Source organism: Electrophorus electricus, chromosome 19 (assembly GCF_013358815.1).
Source record: "Electrophorus electricus isolate fEleEle1 chromosome 19, fEleEle1.pri, whole genome shotgun sequence".
NCBI lineage: Eukaryota > Metazoa > Chordata > Actinopteri > Gymnotiformes > Gymnotidae > Electrophorus > Electrophorus electricus.
The window spans coordinates 554,042-572,285 of NC_049553.1; the positions used below are offsets into that span (position 1 = coordinate 554,042).

General features: G+C 43.3%; 1 protein-coding gene across 1 annotated transcript in view; it reads left to right on the forward strand.

Annotated features, from left to right (window-relative positions):
- Window positions 1-235: 235 nt before the first annotated feature.
- The window catches only part of malrd1 (MAM and LDL receptor class A domain containing 1), a 51,328-nt gene continuing 33,319 nt past the window's right edge, over window positions 236-18,244 (forward strand). Inside the window, 15 exon segments of the mRNA XM_035519947.1 lie at window positions 236-395; window positions 5,712-5,846; window positions 6,071-6,159; window positions 6,756-6,929; window positions 9,647-9,743; window positions 13,242-13,367; window positions 13,664-13,816; window positions 14,806-14,911; window positions 15,027-15,394; window positions 15,521-15,954; window positions 16,379-16,466; window positions 16,621-16,800; window positions 16,914-17,073; window positions 17,376-17,532; window positions 17,803-17,913. Of these exon segments, the coding sequence (XP_035375840.1) occupies window positions 236-395; window positions 5,712-5,846; window positions 6,071-6,159; window positions 6,756-6,929; window positions 9,647-9,743; window positions 13,242-13,367; window positions 13,664-13,816; window positions 14,806-14,911; window positions 15,027-15,394; window positions 15,521-15,954; window positions 16,379-16,466; window positions 16,621-16,800; window positions 16,914-17,073; window positions 17,376-17,532; window positions 17,803-17,913 (2,538 nt within the window).

The window sequence follows — 18,244 nt, forward strand, 5'->3', positions numbered from 1 at the left end:
CAAACACATACACCTGCAGTCATAAAAGTAATTTATGGCCTGAGATTAGTTTGAGAAAACTTTCATTTTCGTGAATACCCAGTTAGGTAGCTACAGACATGCGATTTCTTTCTGGATTAGGAAGAATTCAAGGACTGCTGGAGTGTGCGACTTTTTGGAGCTGTTTGTAGTTTGTTAATGCCCACTAGACCCTGTGTGTGTGTGTGAGGTTGGGAATTAGCATTTGGAAAGCCTTATGCCACCTCACGTGTGGGCCTGCCTCTTGGTGTGTGCTGTGCTGTGCGTGTCAGGTCAGCCATGTTGGTGTTTAAACTTCGAGTGTTTGACAGGAGAGTGTGTTTCAGTGACACATGTGTCCGATTTCAGTGACGACTGCAAGAACAGCAAGACAAACTGTAAGTATCAAAGGTCTGTAACATCTAAACAGACTCGTTTTATTTATCTAATTTTGCAATTTTCTGTTGCTGTTTTCAGAGAATATGGACAGGTTCATTCTTTGTTCCGTCCAAGCCTAATACAGTTGTTGTTTCCTATTGTTTATAATCACACTTAGCACAACCCTACCAGTAGCTATAATGAGAAATATATGAGAAATTTACCACACCCATGTAAGTTTGTGATATATACCTTTTTTCCACAAGTTAACACAGGTCCCTGAGGTCAGTGAAATGTTTAGTTTAAAACACCACCAGGTTCAAGCTCCACAGCACCTTTCTCACCCTGTGACAACAGCCCTGCTCAGAGCATACATTTTGAGTGCCTTTTCCTTTAAATGATAATGAGAATCTCCTCACGGCCCCCTCCCATTCTCACGGGGTGTCTCCACAGCAGTATGGCTTCATGCTACCATGGCAACTGTTGAGCAAATTTACAGATGGACATAAAGTACATTTCCCCTCTAGCTCATCATGCTAACGTCACTAATCCCTCATTACCTGAGTGGAACAAAGCTGTAACTTTGACAGCACATTAGCGCCATGTGAGACAGGAAGGCGAAATGGCTTCAGGGACGCATGGTAGACCATAATGCAGCGCTGTGCAGACAGATCGCCACCCGACTCATCACAGTACATGCCGGGTCTTGCATCAGTGCCACCGGGGTGTCACGATGACATACGCAAGGTTCAGAGCTGCTGCCCACAGTTGCTCTTCACATGGCTGCACTGGCCGAGCGACGGGTCCATGTCCAGCTTAAACCGCACTGGTTAGAATCTCCAGCACAGGTCGGCTGCAGCTCATTTGGAGCATGCCTATAAACCTGTGAATCACTATAAAAATCAGCAACAGCAGCAACATCCATCCTCTCATTTTACTCTCTTAATATTCGTGTGTTCATAAGATGAAGTTCGTCTTACAGAAAATGAATAAACGTCATTGTAAATTCTGAAGCAAGTGACGCCAATAAAAATATTACCTCAGCTGTTAGCATTAGCTAGTACTAATTGGCCATAGCATACATATAGAAATACGTAGCATAATTATTTTTTAAATACTTCCATTGTCTGAAGTTTTGCCCTGAATAGTTAGTATTGATTCTAATGCTTTTAAGAAGTTTCTTTGCTAGTTTGCACTGATGTAGCTAGGTTGGTCAGACAACGTAGTCAGCACACACATAGCTACAGGTTTTAACTTTATCCACTTGGGTTTTCCGTCCTCTGAGAGTGGGGCTCGATGTAGCAGTTTGTCCTGGTCTGCGCAGCCAACAACGGAGTAGTTCCCTTGCTTAGGTCATAGTTTAAATAAAATGCTAGTGCAAGCCAGTGATTGTGAGAAGAAATGCAGCACTTCTGCAAGCTAGTTCACAAGCTGTGGGTGGAGATACTCAGATGGGGGCGGGATCATTCTAATGAGCCTGCACGTGACGTAGGAAGGGGAGCCAAATCGGAATGGTTTGCTTTGTCCCATGTTTTAGGACCTCTGCAGCCCACAAGAAACTCACCGGGGTGTGTTATTTTACTATTTCTTGGTTGGTAGATCCCCAAAAGTATGTGGGCAAGCACTGAAAAGTTGAAGGTTTTTTTAAATATTATTATACCCTTTAATTCAATGGCCCATTGAACCGAATCCTTCCAAAACCTATTTTCTAAAAAGAATCAGGTAGGTTTTTAAATTTTATTTACTTTTTGGGGAGCAGTTCCCAAAGATAATTATAAGTAGTTCCAAAATGCAAACATGATTTCAAGGCCTACTCAAAACATGTTCTGAATAAACACAGAATGCACTCCATGCCTCTTCTGTGAGTTTCCTGCTTTCCCATTGGAATAAGTCATTGCGGTAAAGTGGTAAGTTTGCCAGTAAGAGGGTTATCTGTGCTATTTTGTGATTGTGGGAAACAACCAACTGTTTGCTACGACTGGTTTCTAGTTTTATTATCTCTGGGGGTATAATTAACATAGCCATTCCATACTAGACCCCTAGTTAATTTTTCTCAGTATACAAAAATTCCAGCATTCAGTGATTATGATTCTTTATACTTAACATTTGCAGGCACATACAAATGCAAGACCTGCAGCCTCAGATGTGTGCAGAAATATTTGCATAAGTTTTTCCAAAGAACAATATAAGCTGTGTTAGAAAGCTGGTATTACCTTAGTGACACACAGTGGTGACAACATGCTCTTAAAATGTATGGTGTAAAACAATATGGTTTATGGCAATGAGAATGAAAGACCATTAAATAGAGCATCAAGAGGGAGACTTTAAAATGACAAACAGTGGTCCATTTAATGTACCCGAACTGTAGCCTCCATCTCCATTGTGTCTTTTGGAAGATTAGTCATTGCTGAATGATGTTTACTGCAGTTCAAGCTCAGGGATCACTTCTAAACAGTGGTACAGTAAAAGGTTATTGCGTCTGTTTTTAGAAACGTTTTTTTTTTTTGGGGCATTTTGCAGTGTCGGAGCATTTGTGTTTGACATCTTACATTTAGCTCATCTGTTCAAATTCTGTCAGATTTATTTTAGATACCTTTGTCCAAGCCAGTTAGTGCAAAATCTTCTCTATAGTCAGAGTAAGTTCGTTTCATCTTAGTTTCATCTTGTAATATGGGTGAGGTGGCGAACACACATGCAAAGTACTAGTGCCTTGGATTTGAGAACGAGCAGAATGCAAAACAGGGGAAGAAGAAACAGTGGAAAAGAAACAGGACAATGTAAGTCACTAGTTTAAGAACAGAAACACACAAAAGGGGATAAACCTGAGATGCAGTAACACGGTTTAAATACACAAAGCTAACAAGACTATAAACAAGGGGCAGGTGAAAATAATGACAGGCGTGGGGGAAACAAAACTAAGGACTGGAACACACAGAAATGATCATGAAGGGAAACAGGAGAAGCTCCGGTCCTGACAGTACGACCCAAGACACAGCCTTAATGCGCAGCTCCTGAAGTACAGAACAAACCAAATCAGGGCAACCTGAGAAAAAGCCAGGAGCAGGAACAGAAGGGCAAGGGACATCAGCAGGAACCGAACAGACAAGACGAGGAGCAGGGAGAGGATCTAGACGAGACAGGGGAACAGAAAGAAACAGTAGACCCCAAAGAAAACAGGAGAAGGCAGAGAAGGTCAAGACAGGTCTGGAGGGAGGTACAAGACCCAGGAAAAGGGCCCTGACAGACACAGGGGTAGGGGCAGAATGAGGAACCGAACATGGGGTATGACGGGGCAAAGGAGTGGGACAGGAAACACGGTTGGGACTAGATCTGGGCACATAGACAAGAGAGGAGAGAAGAGGAGAAGCATCAGATCTGGGCATAGCTGCGGAAACAGGGATAGGGGCAGAGGTAAAGGCAGGAGATTATTCGGACTACAACAGCTACCGGTACAGGAACAAAATGTATAACAGCCAGGGGAATGCTAACACCACAAGGCAGGGTCACAGATCTCATGGAGTTTACATAAACAGGCATGAGGATAAACACAGGAAATGGAGCTGGCAAAACCAGAACCAGGGACACAGACGAAGGAGTCACTGGGGCAGAAATGGGGGCTGGCACAGCAGTCTCTGGGAGCAGAGAGGTCACCAAAGGAGTCCTAAGTGTCTCAAGGAGCACACCTGTGGCAGCCTTCTTGGGTACAGGAGAGTCAATAGTGGAAACCCCAGGAACAGGTCTGGCATGAGGAATTGTGGAACGGCTTCTTCTACTCCAGGAACAGCCGGGTCCTGGGGCGTGGCTGCGGCACCCGGCGGCGGGTCAGGGAGGTCCAGGGACACGGCTGTGGCGTTCGGCGGGTCCGGGGGCGTGGCTGCAGCATTCGGCTGCGACACGTCAGGGGGCGTGGCTACAGGAGAAACAGACCTGGTGGCATCTCCCGCACCAGGAACAGGCTCAGGACGGGCAGAGTGGCGCCTCTAACGCCGGGAATGGGAACCGGCTGGGCGGCGTCCCGGAGGCAGGGACTGGCTGGGCGGCTGTGGTAATGGGGTACTACTGAGCTGATCAGTGCTGCTAGATTTTTGGGGTCTTGCTCCCGAAAATCTAGCCCTTAACATTTCAAACAATCCCTCTAATGTCCTTATCTCTTCCCCTCTCTGAACCCTAAGAATGTTCACCTACTGTAAGGCCTTTCCTTCCAAATACTGGCACAAAGTGAACCTTCAGTCAGGAGGATTGGGGCAGATGAGGTACTTGATTGGGGCAGATGAGGTACAGCCGGCTCTGTATTATAATCCCCTCCACAGAACCCTCTCCCTTGAATTCCCAGGGGGACATATAGTGGATGGGAGAGACCAGGGCTTCCCAGTCTTCAGGGGATCTAATAAATCCACATAAAATTCCCTAGGGTCCGTAGTCCCTATGGACCCATCAAGGCCTACAGCTTGTGCGATGCTGTCAACTTCGGTAGGACAAGCATTACCAAGTCACCCTTGGTCCAATCCTACGAGTTGTGACTCCTTGATGATAGCATCAGGAAACTTGGAGTGTGGGCACTTACTGGACATCTCAGCTACCGTGGTCTTTGACCAGCATCGAGAATTCCTTGTCTCTACAGTGCCAGGGGAATTGTTCTGCCCAGTGTGGTCTTGCTGAGAGAACTTGTCTTCACAGCTAGATGACCACTGTGCGGGCAGGCCTGTACTTGCTGTGTCTTAGTGGGTTGGTCACTGTGTAATGTGGGTGAGGTGGATAGCGAACACATATGCAAAGTACCAGCGCCTTGGATTTGAGAACGAGCAGAATGCAAAACAGGAGAAGACAGTGAAAATGAAACAGGACAATGTAAGTGACTAGTTTAAGAACAGAAACACACAAAAGGGGATAGAAGGCCAATTCAGGGTGATTATAGATCACGAAGGAAACATACATACGAGAGTACTGAGATAACAGAGCAGACAGGAGAACAGAAACAATTTAACAAACTTGAACTGGTAGGGTGATACAGACAAAGCAGGCAACATCAACTAAGACACCAACAGAAATCATTTAGGACTAAACAAGAGATATCTAAGCAACAAGAGAATGACAATAGTAAACGGAGAGAGTAACGTAACTTGGAACACTTGGAACTTTTAATATGTTTAGAAGTATTAAACACATGTGTCTACATCTATTAAAAACATCACTGAAGTGATTCTTTATTAGGACCATATTATGCTATGGCATACTTTTAGAAAAGAAAGTCAAAGAAGAGAAGGTTTTATAGGCAAACTGTTGCTGTAGCACAGAGTTTATAATCAAATCCTGAGTTATGATTTACTGTTGTAAAGGTACCCATTCAGAGACATGTGACTTTGAAGAGGGGATGTGTGGCCTTGAAGTACAACACACAGCTCACATGTGGGCCAGAGGCTCCTCTCTCACTGATCCAGGGCTTCCATTAGACCACAGGGGCAATCCTGCAGGTACAAAATGCCTTCATTATCTCTTTAACATGGGGCTCATCCTCTTGCGACATTTTTTTTTTTTCCAGTTGTTTTAGATTTCATTAAGAGAAAAAGGGTATTGTTTCTACATCTAAAAATTCATAGACGAATTCGTGGGTTTAATATAAAATATGAGCAGTTTAAAATCTATGGCACATCAGTGAAAGTAGTGAAAGTATCAACCTTCTTTTCTGCACACCTAGGGCACTACCTGTATGTGCACTCTGAAAATGGAGAGGCGGTCACTGCAGAAATATCCAGTACACCCTTTGAGCCCTCAGAGTCTTGCATGGTAGTGTGAATCATGCTGTGATTTATCTCTTATAGTCACTGTATATTACCACTGGTTACTGTGTTGTGTGTACTGTGATGTATCTACTTTGGCCATATTAGATGGTGAAGATCACAATATAACAATTTTCCCAATCATATAGGCAATATAAAATGTCCAATAAACATTTATTTATTGTAATTTATTATTTTTGACACTGTCACTTCTTAAACGCCTTCATAAAGTGCTCAAAACGTTGAATTAAGAATCCCATGTCATGTTTTTACAGAAATGACAGTAAAATCATTTTGTACATTTACAACATTCAGCATTTTTCACTATTTTGAAATTGATTTAATGCTGATTCCACCATAAAACCCCTCAATCAACTAGGGTTCATCCTAAGCCTAACCTTAATCCCAACCCTAATCGAAAAATTGAATTCCTGTTAAATAAATTCATATCGGTGCCATGTACACTCTAGACATAAGAAGACTCTTAACATTGGTGTCTGTGAAAATCTGAACAATGTCTGAAAATTAATTTGATTTTAATTTGAGCTGGTTTAGTGTTGGCTGTGCAAAATGGTAATTTTTGAATGTTCCTATTATCTACAGATGACATTCTATCATCACATAGGCCTGGTGGCTGGAGAGCTTCAGCTTGTGATCTCATCAAACCCTTCAGAAGAGCAGCGGCAGATCTGGATACGAACCAAACCAAATTCAGAGCTGCATACAAGACCCTGGATACGATCATCCGTGACATTCGGATGCAGTCAGGAGTTTCGGGTACGCCCATGTGTGTGCATGTACGCATGGGTGTGTTTTATAAAATATGTAGTGTTTTTTAAGCAGCTGGCAATACTTAATTGCAAAAAAAGCATCACAGGTGTCTTGCTTATGTATTTATCATATGGAGCTGAAGGAGAGCTTCTCCCTGCCTGAAACTAGCCTTGCAGTATTTGTCATTTCTATTGAATTTAGCTGGATTTGAGCATCATTCACATCATCATGAGCCTAAGCAGCACTTAGTTGTGGAGGAAGTATTCTGTTCTCCTAGATGGCTCTAAATGAATGAGAGGTATGGCAGATGGTCCTCACAGGCCTGAACCTGGTCCGAATCCCTCAGCTGTGCTCTCAGCCATTCGTCATATCTGATTAGACAATGTGTTTGCCATCATTCTCTCCTGTGTTTCTCACATCTGCTCACAACACCAGATTTGTAAAAGCACATGCGCCAATTCTGAAAAGAAAAAGATTGAGGTAGAGCTGCTCTTGGAGCTCCTCAGTCTAACGGACACCCGGTTTGGTGTGAGACGCGTCAGTGAAATTCTGCGACCCACTGAGGGATGATTCTACTTGGCCATACATGGGAACTTGCACCTTTTTGCTTTTGCCTGAGGAAGCGGTGATGGGGTAGCATGCTCGGGCCAGGCCGAATCAGACGTTCGCGGATATAAAAGAGGAGCTTTATTAGTGTTCATCTCAGTGGTATCTGAATGATCCAGGGTCAGAATCACATAGATAGAACAGTCCGTGTCAAAACCAGAAGAGCAATCCAAAAACCAGGCAGTAATTCCAAAAAAATGGGGCAGGCAAAAATCGGCAATGAGAAATACAAAATCAAAGAAAATAATGCTCGGTATGTTCAGTATGCTTAGATAATCTAGAGGTAATACTTCGCAATGTATGCAAGCTTGAGACAGGCTTAAGTACAAAATCCTCTAAACACACAGATGAATTCAATATTCTGGTGACAGCAATCTGATTGAACGTCTCTGATTGGCTGAGTCATTGGCTGGGTGACGAACAGTTTGCTAGGTAGTGTTGTGTGATGGGGGTCGGCCAGTGTGACACACGGGGATGGTAACATAGATGGTAACATGCTGATATCACATGGATAGTAACATGCTGAGATCACGTGGATGGTAACATGGAAGGTAACATGCTGATATCACGTGGATGGTTACAGGCTGATATCATGTGAATGGTAACATGGATAGTAACATGCTGATATCACATGGATGGTAACATGGATGGTAACATGCTGATATCACGTGGATGGTTACATGCTGATATCACGTGGATGGTAACGTGGAAGGTAACATGCTGATATCACATGGATGGTTACAGGCTGATATCATGTGGATGGTAACATGGATAGTAACATGCTGATATCACATGGATGGTAACATGGATGGTAACATGCTGATATCACGTGGATGGTTACATGCTGATATCACGTGGATGGTAACGTGGATGGTAACATGCTGATATCACGTGGATGGTAACGTGGATGGTAACATGCTGATATCATGTGGATGGTAACATGGGTGGTAACATGCTGATATCACATGGATGGTAACGTGGATGGTAACATGCTGATATCATGTGGATGGTAACATGGGTGGTAACATGCTGATATCACATGGATGGTAACATGGATGGTAACATGCTGATATCACGTGGATGGTAACATGGATGGTAACATGTTGACATCACGTGGATGGTAACATGCTGATATCACGTGGATGGTAACATGGGTGGTAACATGCTGATATCACATGGATGGTAACATGGATGGTAACATGCTGATATCACGTGGATGGTAACATGGATGGTAACATGTTGACATCACGTGGATGGTAACATGCTGATGTCACGTGGATGGTAACATGGATGGTAACATGTTGACATCACGTGGATGGTAACATGCTGATGTCACATGGATGGTAACATGCTGATATCATGTGGATGGTAACATGCTGATATCATGTGGATGGTAACATTGGTGGTAACATGCTGATATCACATGGATGGTAACATGGATGGTAACATGCTGATATCATGTGGATGGTAACATGGATGGTAACATGTTGACATCACGTGGATGGTAACATGCTGATGTCACGTGGATGGTAACATGCTGATATGTGGATGGTAACATGCTGATGTCATGTGAATGGTAACATGCTGATATCACGTGGATGGTAACATGCTGATATCATGTGGATGGTAACATGCTGATATCACGTGGATAGTAACGTGGATAGTAACATGCTGATGTCACATGATTTTTTTTTTCTCATGTGCATTTAAGAAAATCGAATCTGCAACTTTAAGATTTTGGATGTTGGTCCAATGCTGCAGCTCATACCACAGATTCCAAAACTCATTAAATACTCATCATATTTTCTTTGGTATCTTGGGTCATGGGCTTCACAGAAACATAGATACACCCTTTATTATTTATGCGTTAATAATTCATAGTTATAAAGTGCGGTGCTGGAAATTTCCGTAAGTCGACCTTTACCATGGAGACCTGACTTAGCTGACACGTTAGCTGAGCCAACGGGGGCATTTAAAGTGTTTACACTTTCACGTGGACAATTAGAATCTTACACTTATTTGTTACTAAACTTAACAGTTATTTATTAATGCTAAACTGGTGGAGTGTTTACTGTATTGCAATAGGATTATATAACAGAAATATGGTCATTCTGCAGGTAGTAATTCGAGGACTGATCTTCAACAGCAGTGATCCAACTGAGGTTATTGCCTTTGATGACCTGTCCTTCAACCAGGGCTGCGTAAAGGCTGCAGGTAACGTGCACATACACACACACACACACACACACACACACACACACACACACACACACACACACACACACACACACACACACACACACTCTCTCTCTCTCTCTCTCTCTCTTCTGTCACTCAACCTGAAAAAACTCAGTCAATGGTCAGTCTGCCGTCTTGGACACAATTAAACCCTGGCTGTTGACTGGTAATGGATTTAGCAGGGAAATGGCTTCATCCTTCGCTTGCATTTCCTGTTTGATGAGAATCCTACCTCCTTTAATCAAACTATATACCCATTAACATGATCGATCTCCTAATCACCCCTCCAAACTATCTAGCTCTCTCAGTATTTCGTAGCCGACTATTAAATTAAGTACTTCTGCCAAACCTACTAATCTAACTTCTCAGTGTAGCCTGTATTTAGGGGTTTCCTTCATAAAATTGACTATTATATTACAATTAAATTAGGAAAGTATTTGCACAGACATATGAGAGCGGGAGAGAGTTAGAGTGTGTGTGTGTCTGTGTGTGTGTGTGTGTGTGTGTGTGTGTGTGTGTGTGTGTGTGTGTGTGTGTGTGTGTGTGTGTGTGAGAGGGAGAGAGAGAGATAGAGAGAGACAGTGAAGGAAATCACCCTCCTCGGCCAGCTGAACTGTCTATATCTCCCAGTTGTACCTTTACGACTCTATTTTTGTGCACCTCCAATTACTCTGGTTACTGACTCCATGGGATTTCTTTTTTAACTCTGCATTTTTCTATCTGTACTCCATTATACAACCTTCACATATATCTGTCTGAAGTTAGAACTGTCACTTGAAAAACCCTCGAAAAGAGCTGAAATACTATATCAGTCTGATATCTGGAGGGTGTTTGAGACCTTTTTAAGTGCTTCTATGGGGGATGGGCAGAATTAGGAGAACATTTTACTATCTCTGTTTGTTGTATAGACAAGGCAGTGCATGTTGTGGGAGTGAGAGAAATGCAGGGGTCTCTGAACATGCTGCCCAGTGGCCATAGCAGTAGGACTTTGTAGAGGTGTGGAGAGGTGGAAGGATGATGGGAAAATATCTTGATATGGAGGTTGCATTTGACTGGTCTTCACAAACCAAAACTTCAGCTGTTATTTGATAAACTGAAGGAGGCAAAAGATTTACTTTGGGTTGCAGAATTAAAAGTCAGGGTATGTGTAGATTTAGCATGATATTGTGCATTTACAGTAATACATGTATTACATGTAACCACTGTGTGTCTGTGTGTGTGTGTGTGTGTGTGTGTGTGTGTGTGTGTGTGTGTGTGTGTGTGTGTGTGTGTGTGTGTGTGTGTCTCTGTGTGTGTGTCTGTGTGTGTGTGCACGTTTAGTGAAGAATTATCAAATACTAACACCACAAACTCTCTTATTTTCAAATGGCTTACCTATGTTATTGATATGAATGTAGACACAGCAGTGTTTTTGGGAGGGAGGGAGGGAGGGTGAGAGAGAGAGAGAGAGAGAGAGAGAGAGAGAGAGAGAGAGAGAGAGAGAGAGAGAGGAAGGTTGAGCTTATTGACATCTAGGCAGACTAGCAAGACTGAGTCTGAAGTTTGTGCTGTACCGTGAGTGTGGCTTGTGTTTTAGGCAAAATGCTATAACCTGCTGGAGTTTGCATGTGAAAGCTTAAAAATGTCACTTTTGGCTACCAAGAAGTGTGTGCATGTGTTTTTTATCTTGCAAATGCTGCAATTGTCTATAGTCATGGCCAAAGGTTTTGAGACTAGCACAAATTATGGTTTTGATAAATTTTGCTGCTTCAGTTTTTATGGTGGCAATTTGCATGAACTCAAGATTGCGACGCGTGATCAGATGAATTGCAATTAATTGCAAAGTCATTCCTTGCCATGCAAAATTAACTTAATCACAAAAACTGCATTCCAGCCACTGCATTTCAGCCCTGCCAAATGGCCTGCTAACATCATTTCAGTGATCTTCTCATTAGCTCAGGAGAAAGTGTTTAGGAAGACAAGGCAGCTGAAATCACTGTCATGCGGATTAGAAGAGCAGACTGGTTGCTTTAAAAGGGTAGTGGTGCATGAAGTTTTCTTCTGTTAACCATGGTTACCTCCATGGAAACACATGTACTCATCATTGCATTGCATCAAAAGGGCTTCACAGACAAGGGCATTGCTGCTTGTAAGAGAGCACCTAAATCACCCATTTATTGAATCATCAAAAACTTCAAGGAGAGAGGTTCAATGGCAGTGAAGAAGACTTCAGGGTACTCAAGAAAGTCAAGTGCTAGGATTGTCTCCTGAAGAGGATGCAGCTATGTGATCGGGTCACCGCCAGTGCAGAGCTTGTTCAGGAATAGCAGAAGGCAGGTGTGGGTGCATCTGCACGCACAGTGAGGTGAAGGCTTTTGGAGGATATCTTGCTGTCAAGAAGGGCAGCAAAAAAAAACACTCTTCTCTCCAAGAAAGACATGAGGACAGACTGACATTCTGCCAGAAGTATAGGGATTGGACTGCAGAGGACTGGGGTAAAGTTATTTTCTCTGATCAAGCCTCCTTCGGGCTGTTTGGGATATCTGGACAAATGATTGTCTGGAGACGAAAAGTTGAGTGTTACCATGCCACCAGTGAGGCATCCTGAGACCACTCATGTGTGGGATTGCTTCTCATCCAAGGGTTTGCTCAAAATGTTGCCTAAGATCACTGCCATGAATAAGGAATGGTGTCAAAACATCCTCCAAGATCAACTTCTCCCAACAATCCAGGAGCAAATTGGTGATGAACTATGCTTTTTACAGCATGACTGAGCACCATGTCACAAGGCAAAAGTGATAACCAAGTGGCTCAGTGAACAAAACATTGAAGTTTTGGGTCCATGACCAGGAAACTCCTCAGATCTCAATCCCATTGGGAACCTGTGGTCAATCCTCAAAAAGAGGATATACAAACAAACATGACTGTACAATTTTAAAAAGGTGGGGAGGAATGACTGACATTTTTAATCTGTCTCAGATATGGCGAATTGTATATTAATCTTAGATTTGTTCTGAACCTCTTTTTCCCTGCTTCCACACTGCCTCAAACACAATGTACCCCCCCCAAATGGGTTTTGGACACATTAAAACCACTACATAAATAACAATAACATTGTTTAGCCCCAACACCAGCGACAGTAACAAGGTCAAGGGTGCAAAGCAAGGCTTACAAGAAACAGTGTCAGCACATTTTCCACATCTTTAATTTGAGTTGTTATTGGACTATGTCATTTTCAGTCTTTATACTAGTAATTTGTTAAATATTCGTGGTTGTCCTCATTACTTAGATCCATGCATGAATCATCATTATTATGATCATAAGAGAACCCACCACGTTATTACATTTTAGTGGAATTGCCAAATTAATTGCTCCACTTCAATCTTAACTCTTTCATCAGTGGAATGTAATATTAGGAAGGAAACATGCAGCATTTCTATTCCTGCGATATTTCACACTGTATCTAATGGCCTCTACCCCGTTAAATATTCGCAGAGGTAATGCATGTGCTTTCCTCAGGCCCCTCTCAGTTTGACTGTGGGTCAGGTGTGTGCATGGATGACAAGAGGGTGTGTGACTTCACTCCAGACTGTCCACATGGAGAAGACGAGGCCCTCTGCCGTAAGTTCTGTGTGGTGTGGAACAGAACATGACCGTAGGCTACATATACATTGACAGTTATAATTAGCACAGTGACGATAGCTCAGTGTAAATCCAAACAGCATGTAAACAGAACCCATAAATGTTTTGTATGTATAATCCGAATGTAATAATCTGGACATGTGTTTGATAAGACCCTCACTGAAAGAGTGTTGGTGTAGTTCTTGCCTGGGTCACCACTTTTTACCAGGAGATACTGGCTCCTCATAACACTTTCTTCGTGCATAGATTTGTGTGTGTGTGTGTGTCTCCCACAGCCGCTCAGTGTGATTTTGAGGCAGGTTCATGTGGCTGGCATGAATTTGCTCCAGCAGATGGTTTTGCCTGGGTCAGAAGCTCACCTGCAGGAGTCCATGCAGACTACCAACACCAAGCACCACCAAGAGACCACTCCACCAACACAAGCACAGGTGAGACCACTCCACCATCACAAGCACTCCACAGAGTGACTTGATTTAGCATCTTATTAACTTCGAACTCTACAGTTCACGAGAAAATATGGCAGTCAACATCATTTTGGAAGCCAATAAAAATTTTTCAATGTATTTTTAGGGTAGTCTTTTACATTTATAGCATTTGTCAGTCTCCCTTGCCCAGAGTGACTTGCAAAAGTGCTTTATAGTCTCTATCAAAACCATATCCTCATACTGGCATAAATAAGTTAGTGTCAAGAATACCATCAGCCTAAAGCCATGGCCAAAGTGGGAAAGAAGCCAGTAAAGTTGTTTATAGCTGAAATATGGCTATGGCCTTTAAAGTGCAGCTGAGGCCACCTTTAAATCACTGCCACATCTCCTGACCATACAACAGGTAGATTAGGATACATTTGGCCTCTGCTCCTCATAAGCAAATCCAAATGAAGTCATGGCCTGTGACTCTTGGTTCATCATGCTTTCCAAGCCACTCCAGAGGTGTTCAGGCTGGCAATAGTGAAAGGCCATGTGAGGACATTACCCTGCTGCTGACCTGCTCTCCAATGCTGCGGGCAGCACAGCATGTGAGGGGTGAAGTTGCATTTTCCTCAGCTTGAGTTTTGTCAGTGTCAAGAATTTGTTTGGTACCATCCAGTTTCCCTTCACCGTCCCTAGCTTCAACACAGTGGCTGGAGTTTCGGTGAGTGGTTGTACATAATGCAGTAGACATTCTTCTTTACTCACTCCCTTTAGGAGCGAGAGGAGCTCGTGGCTTTATCATACTATCTGCAGTTATTTACCCCCAAACGGCAGGTTGTTTGGTTATTTTTGATTATCTTGTTTTCTTGTCCGACTACAAGCAGTACTGCTTATAGACCGTTTGAAAGTTGGCAATTTAGACAGAGGAGGCACATTCTGTCTCATTCTCTCTCTTCTTAGCTTAGCCACTCTTTCCTGTCAGGCTGTAAACTGTAATTGTTTTGCAGGTCACTTCATGTTCATTCTGAAGAGCAGGAACAGTTTTTCTCAGCGAGCTTTACTCCAGAGCCCCATGTTCCAGGAGGCAGGCTCAGACTGTACCATCACCTTCTGGTAAAAAGGGGCCCTCATGTTTACCTCGACTTTTACTTTTAACCCATGTCATAGATGTATCTTTATTTAATGCAATGCTAAAAGTACCCCAATATTTGATATTTTGGCTACATAGGCATTACAACGCTGGTATGTCTGTGGGTGCTGCCAACATGTATCTACGAATTGAGGGAATGAGCAGCCTCACTGTCTTGTGGCGTACACTATATCACCAAGGCAACTTCTGGCAACCAGTGACTGTACAGATTGGTCGTCAGAGCAGGCCCTTCCAGATCTCTGTGGTCAAACTGAGTCTGGGCGTGTACGATGGAGTCTCTGCCCTGGATGACATCAATTTTCATAATTGCTCGTTGCCAGGGGCCGTGGACAAGTGCCTTTCCCCTCACAGCTTCCACTGTACACAAAGTCGAGCATGTGTCGACTACTCCAAGCTCTGTGACCTCACTGACGACTGTGGAGATGAAACGGATGAAGAAAACTGCTGTGAGTATTTGTTATAATGCAACAAATGGAAATGATCAGGTTTTACTATTCAATTAAGGCTATTATTTTTACTAGCAGCTAGCCACAGCAAATGGAAATATTCTATCAAAAATCCCCCATCCTCAGCTTCAGAGTTGATGTGCGATTTTGAGGAAGGATTATGCAGCTGGACCCAGGATGTGGAAGGAGACGTGTTTGACTGGACTCATGTTCAGGGCCCTAGTCCCACTCCCAACACGGGCCCTTTCAAGGACCACACACTGGGCAGAATAGACGGCCACTACCTCTACATTGAGTCCTCTGCCCCGCAGGAGTTCAAAGACACTGCTGTCCTCGTCAGCCGACCTTTCCAACCCACTCCGCCCCAGGGTCACTTGCTGCACCCCCCATGTGTCTTCCGCTTCCACTACCACATGCTCGGGAAGCACATCTTCCGATTGGCCATCTACATCCGCACCCAGAGCAGCGGGCGGGGACGAATGCTGTGGGTTCGCCACGGCAACCAGGGCAACCTTTGGCACAGGAAGACATTGTACCTGAACAGTGCACGCCCCTTCCAGGTGAAATCTCAGACCACACCTCAATCTACATTTGGATTTTCTAGTTGTCTAGTGGAGAGAACCTTATCCTTGATCCCCCTACAGGAAAACCTTGCACATGCCCGTACACACATGCACGTAAACACACAGTCCTGTTGTGAAGCTGGTAACTCTAATCAGTTGTTCTAAAGCACTGTAACCTTGGCGATGTCTATCAGCAGTACTGAGCCATGTACCCCAGGGCTTTAAACCGTTCAGCAGAAGCTGTTCATTAGACACACACACGAGCATGCAGTAATGCAGCCAGAGAACCTTGAACCCCCATATCTTAGGACCTGAGTGCACCATCCTCCTGTGAGGCCGCTTTATTCTCTGCCTCATCTAATCTTTTAATCTTTTTAATCTTTTGTCTTCTCTGGCCTTCTGGCCACCTCTAATTCCTCAGATTCTAGTGGAGGGGACGGTAGGAGACGACTTCACTGGAGATATTGGCATCGATGATCTCTCCTTCCTGGGCTGTGTGCCTTACATGGGTATGTGAGACGTGCTCCAAAAACTCTAATCTTCTGTTAAGCGTGGAGCACGAAAAGAATAACTTTTCTATTAGACCATAATAGCCGATCAACGTCCGTCAAAAGCAGCGCAAATGGGGATTGTTCACCTGCCATGCTCTTTGTGTGGGTGTAGGTTCACTCCCTTCGGGGGAGGCCAGCACGCCTCCGCCTACACCCACACCCACCACAGTGACACCCCACAGCTGCCTGCACAGCCAGTTTGTTTGTGGGACTTATGGAGAGTGTGTGAGCCAGAGTCAGGTGTGTGACTTCAGACGGGACTGTTCTGATGGCTCTGATGAAAAAGACTGTGGTACATTTGCATTTTATCTGTCTTTGTATTAATCTACCAGTGCGTCCCCCCATCCATCAACCTGTCTTACTGGTGTCACCACACACCCTCTCCTTCCGTCTGTTCCTTTTTAGTGATGGAAGAATGTAGTTTTGAGGGCGGGGATTTATGCGGCTGGAATCTGCATAGCCCCGCCCCTCCAGTGCCACTCCATGCTTTCCGCTGGCAAACAGGACAAGGAGAAACGATACATCACGGAGAACAATATCACAGGCCTGTGAATGACCATACGCTGTGAGTAACTCTGTAGTACCTACAGCTTGTGTTACTAAGTGTCACTAATACAAACTGAGGTGCCAGGTGGCAAAATGCTTGTGGTGTATTTAACATTAGCACTTGAGATAAAGGTCTCAAAGAGATTATCATTTGAGTATGAACTTGAGTATTCTTGCATGAAAAATATTTGTTTAGTTTTCATTTAGTTTTCATAGTTTTTCCAGTATTTGTATGTTTAGTTTACAGTTTATTCCTTTCAGCTGTGTGCTTTTTATTGTAACTTAACGTGTGTGTGGTTGTGATGTGTGTTTTGGGCATAGTGCAACCGCAGTAGGTTGGTATGTGTATGCAGACAGCTCTAATGGAGGCTATGGCCACACCTCTGATCTCCTGACTCCGCCCATAGCTGCCACAGGGCCCCAGTGTACCATGGGATTCTGGTATTACATGAACGGCTTCACTGTGGGAACACTACAGGTCACCTTTAAAAAAAAAACTTCTATTATATCAATATTAAGCATTCAATTCAATATCACTTCCATATTAATGATCATATCAACTTAAGGAGATTACTGAGTAAGTTAGTGTGTAGAAACTGTAATCTTGATTTGTAAACAGGCATAAAGCAGTAATTCTCAATTCGTCATACATTAACCCAGTTAATTATGAAATAATCTACTTTTCTAATCTAGAACCTTACAGCAGGTAAGTGACTGGTGGCTGTCTCTCTTACATTAATTTACATAGGTTTTTATCAAGTCTGGTAATGTCACACAGGAAGTATGGTATGAAACTGGTAACCAAGGAAACTGGTGGATGCGCGGAGAGGTTTTCATTGGAATCCGCCACAATTTCCAGGTGTGTGCGCAAATGGCTTCACAAAATTTATACCACAAATATTTCAAACTGCATGAATATCTTTGCTTCCAAACAAATATTTAGAAATAATACACTTTCATTTCTTATCAAATAGGACAAAGTAATAGATTTTACAGAAATACAATAAATCCTGTCAAAGCGGAAAATGTTGTATTAAGATCTTTTTTTTAATTTGCTATTTGACAGTTATATTGACATTTAAAGAAAAAAAACCCAACCCTGTAACAAAATGCCAGTGGGCAGATGGAGAAAACCTAAGGGACATTTGCCATCATAGGCACACATACAAATCCCATTTCAGCCTGTGTAG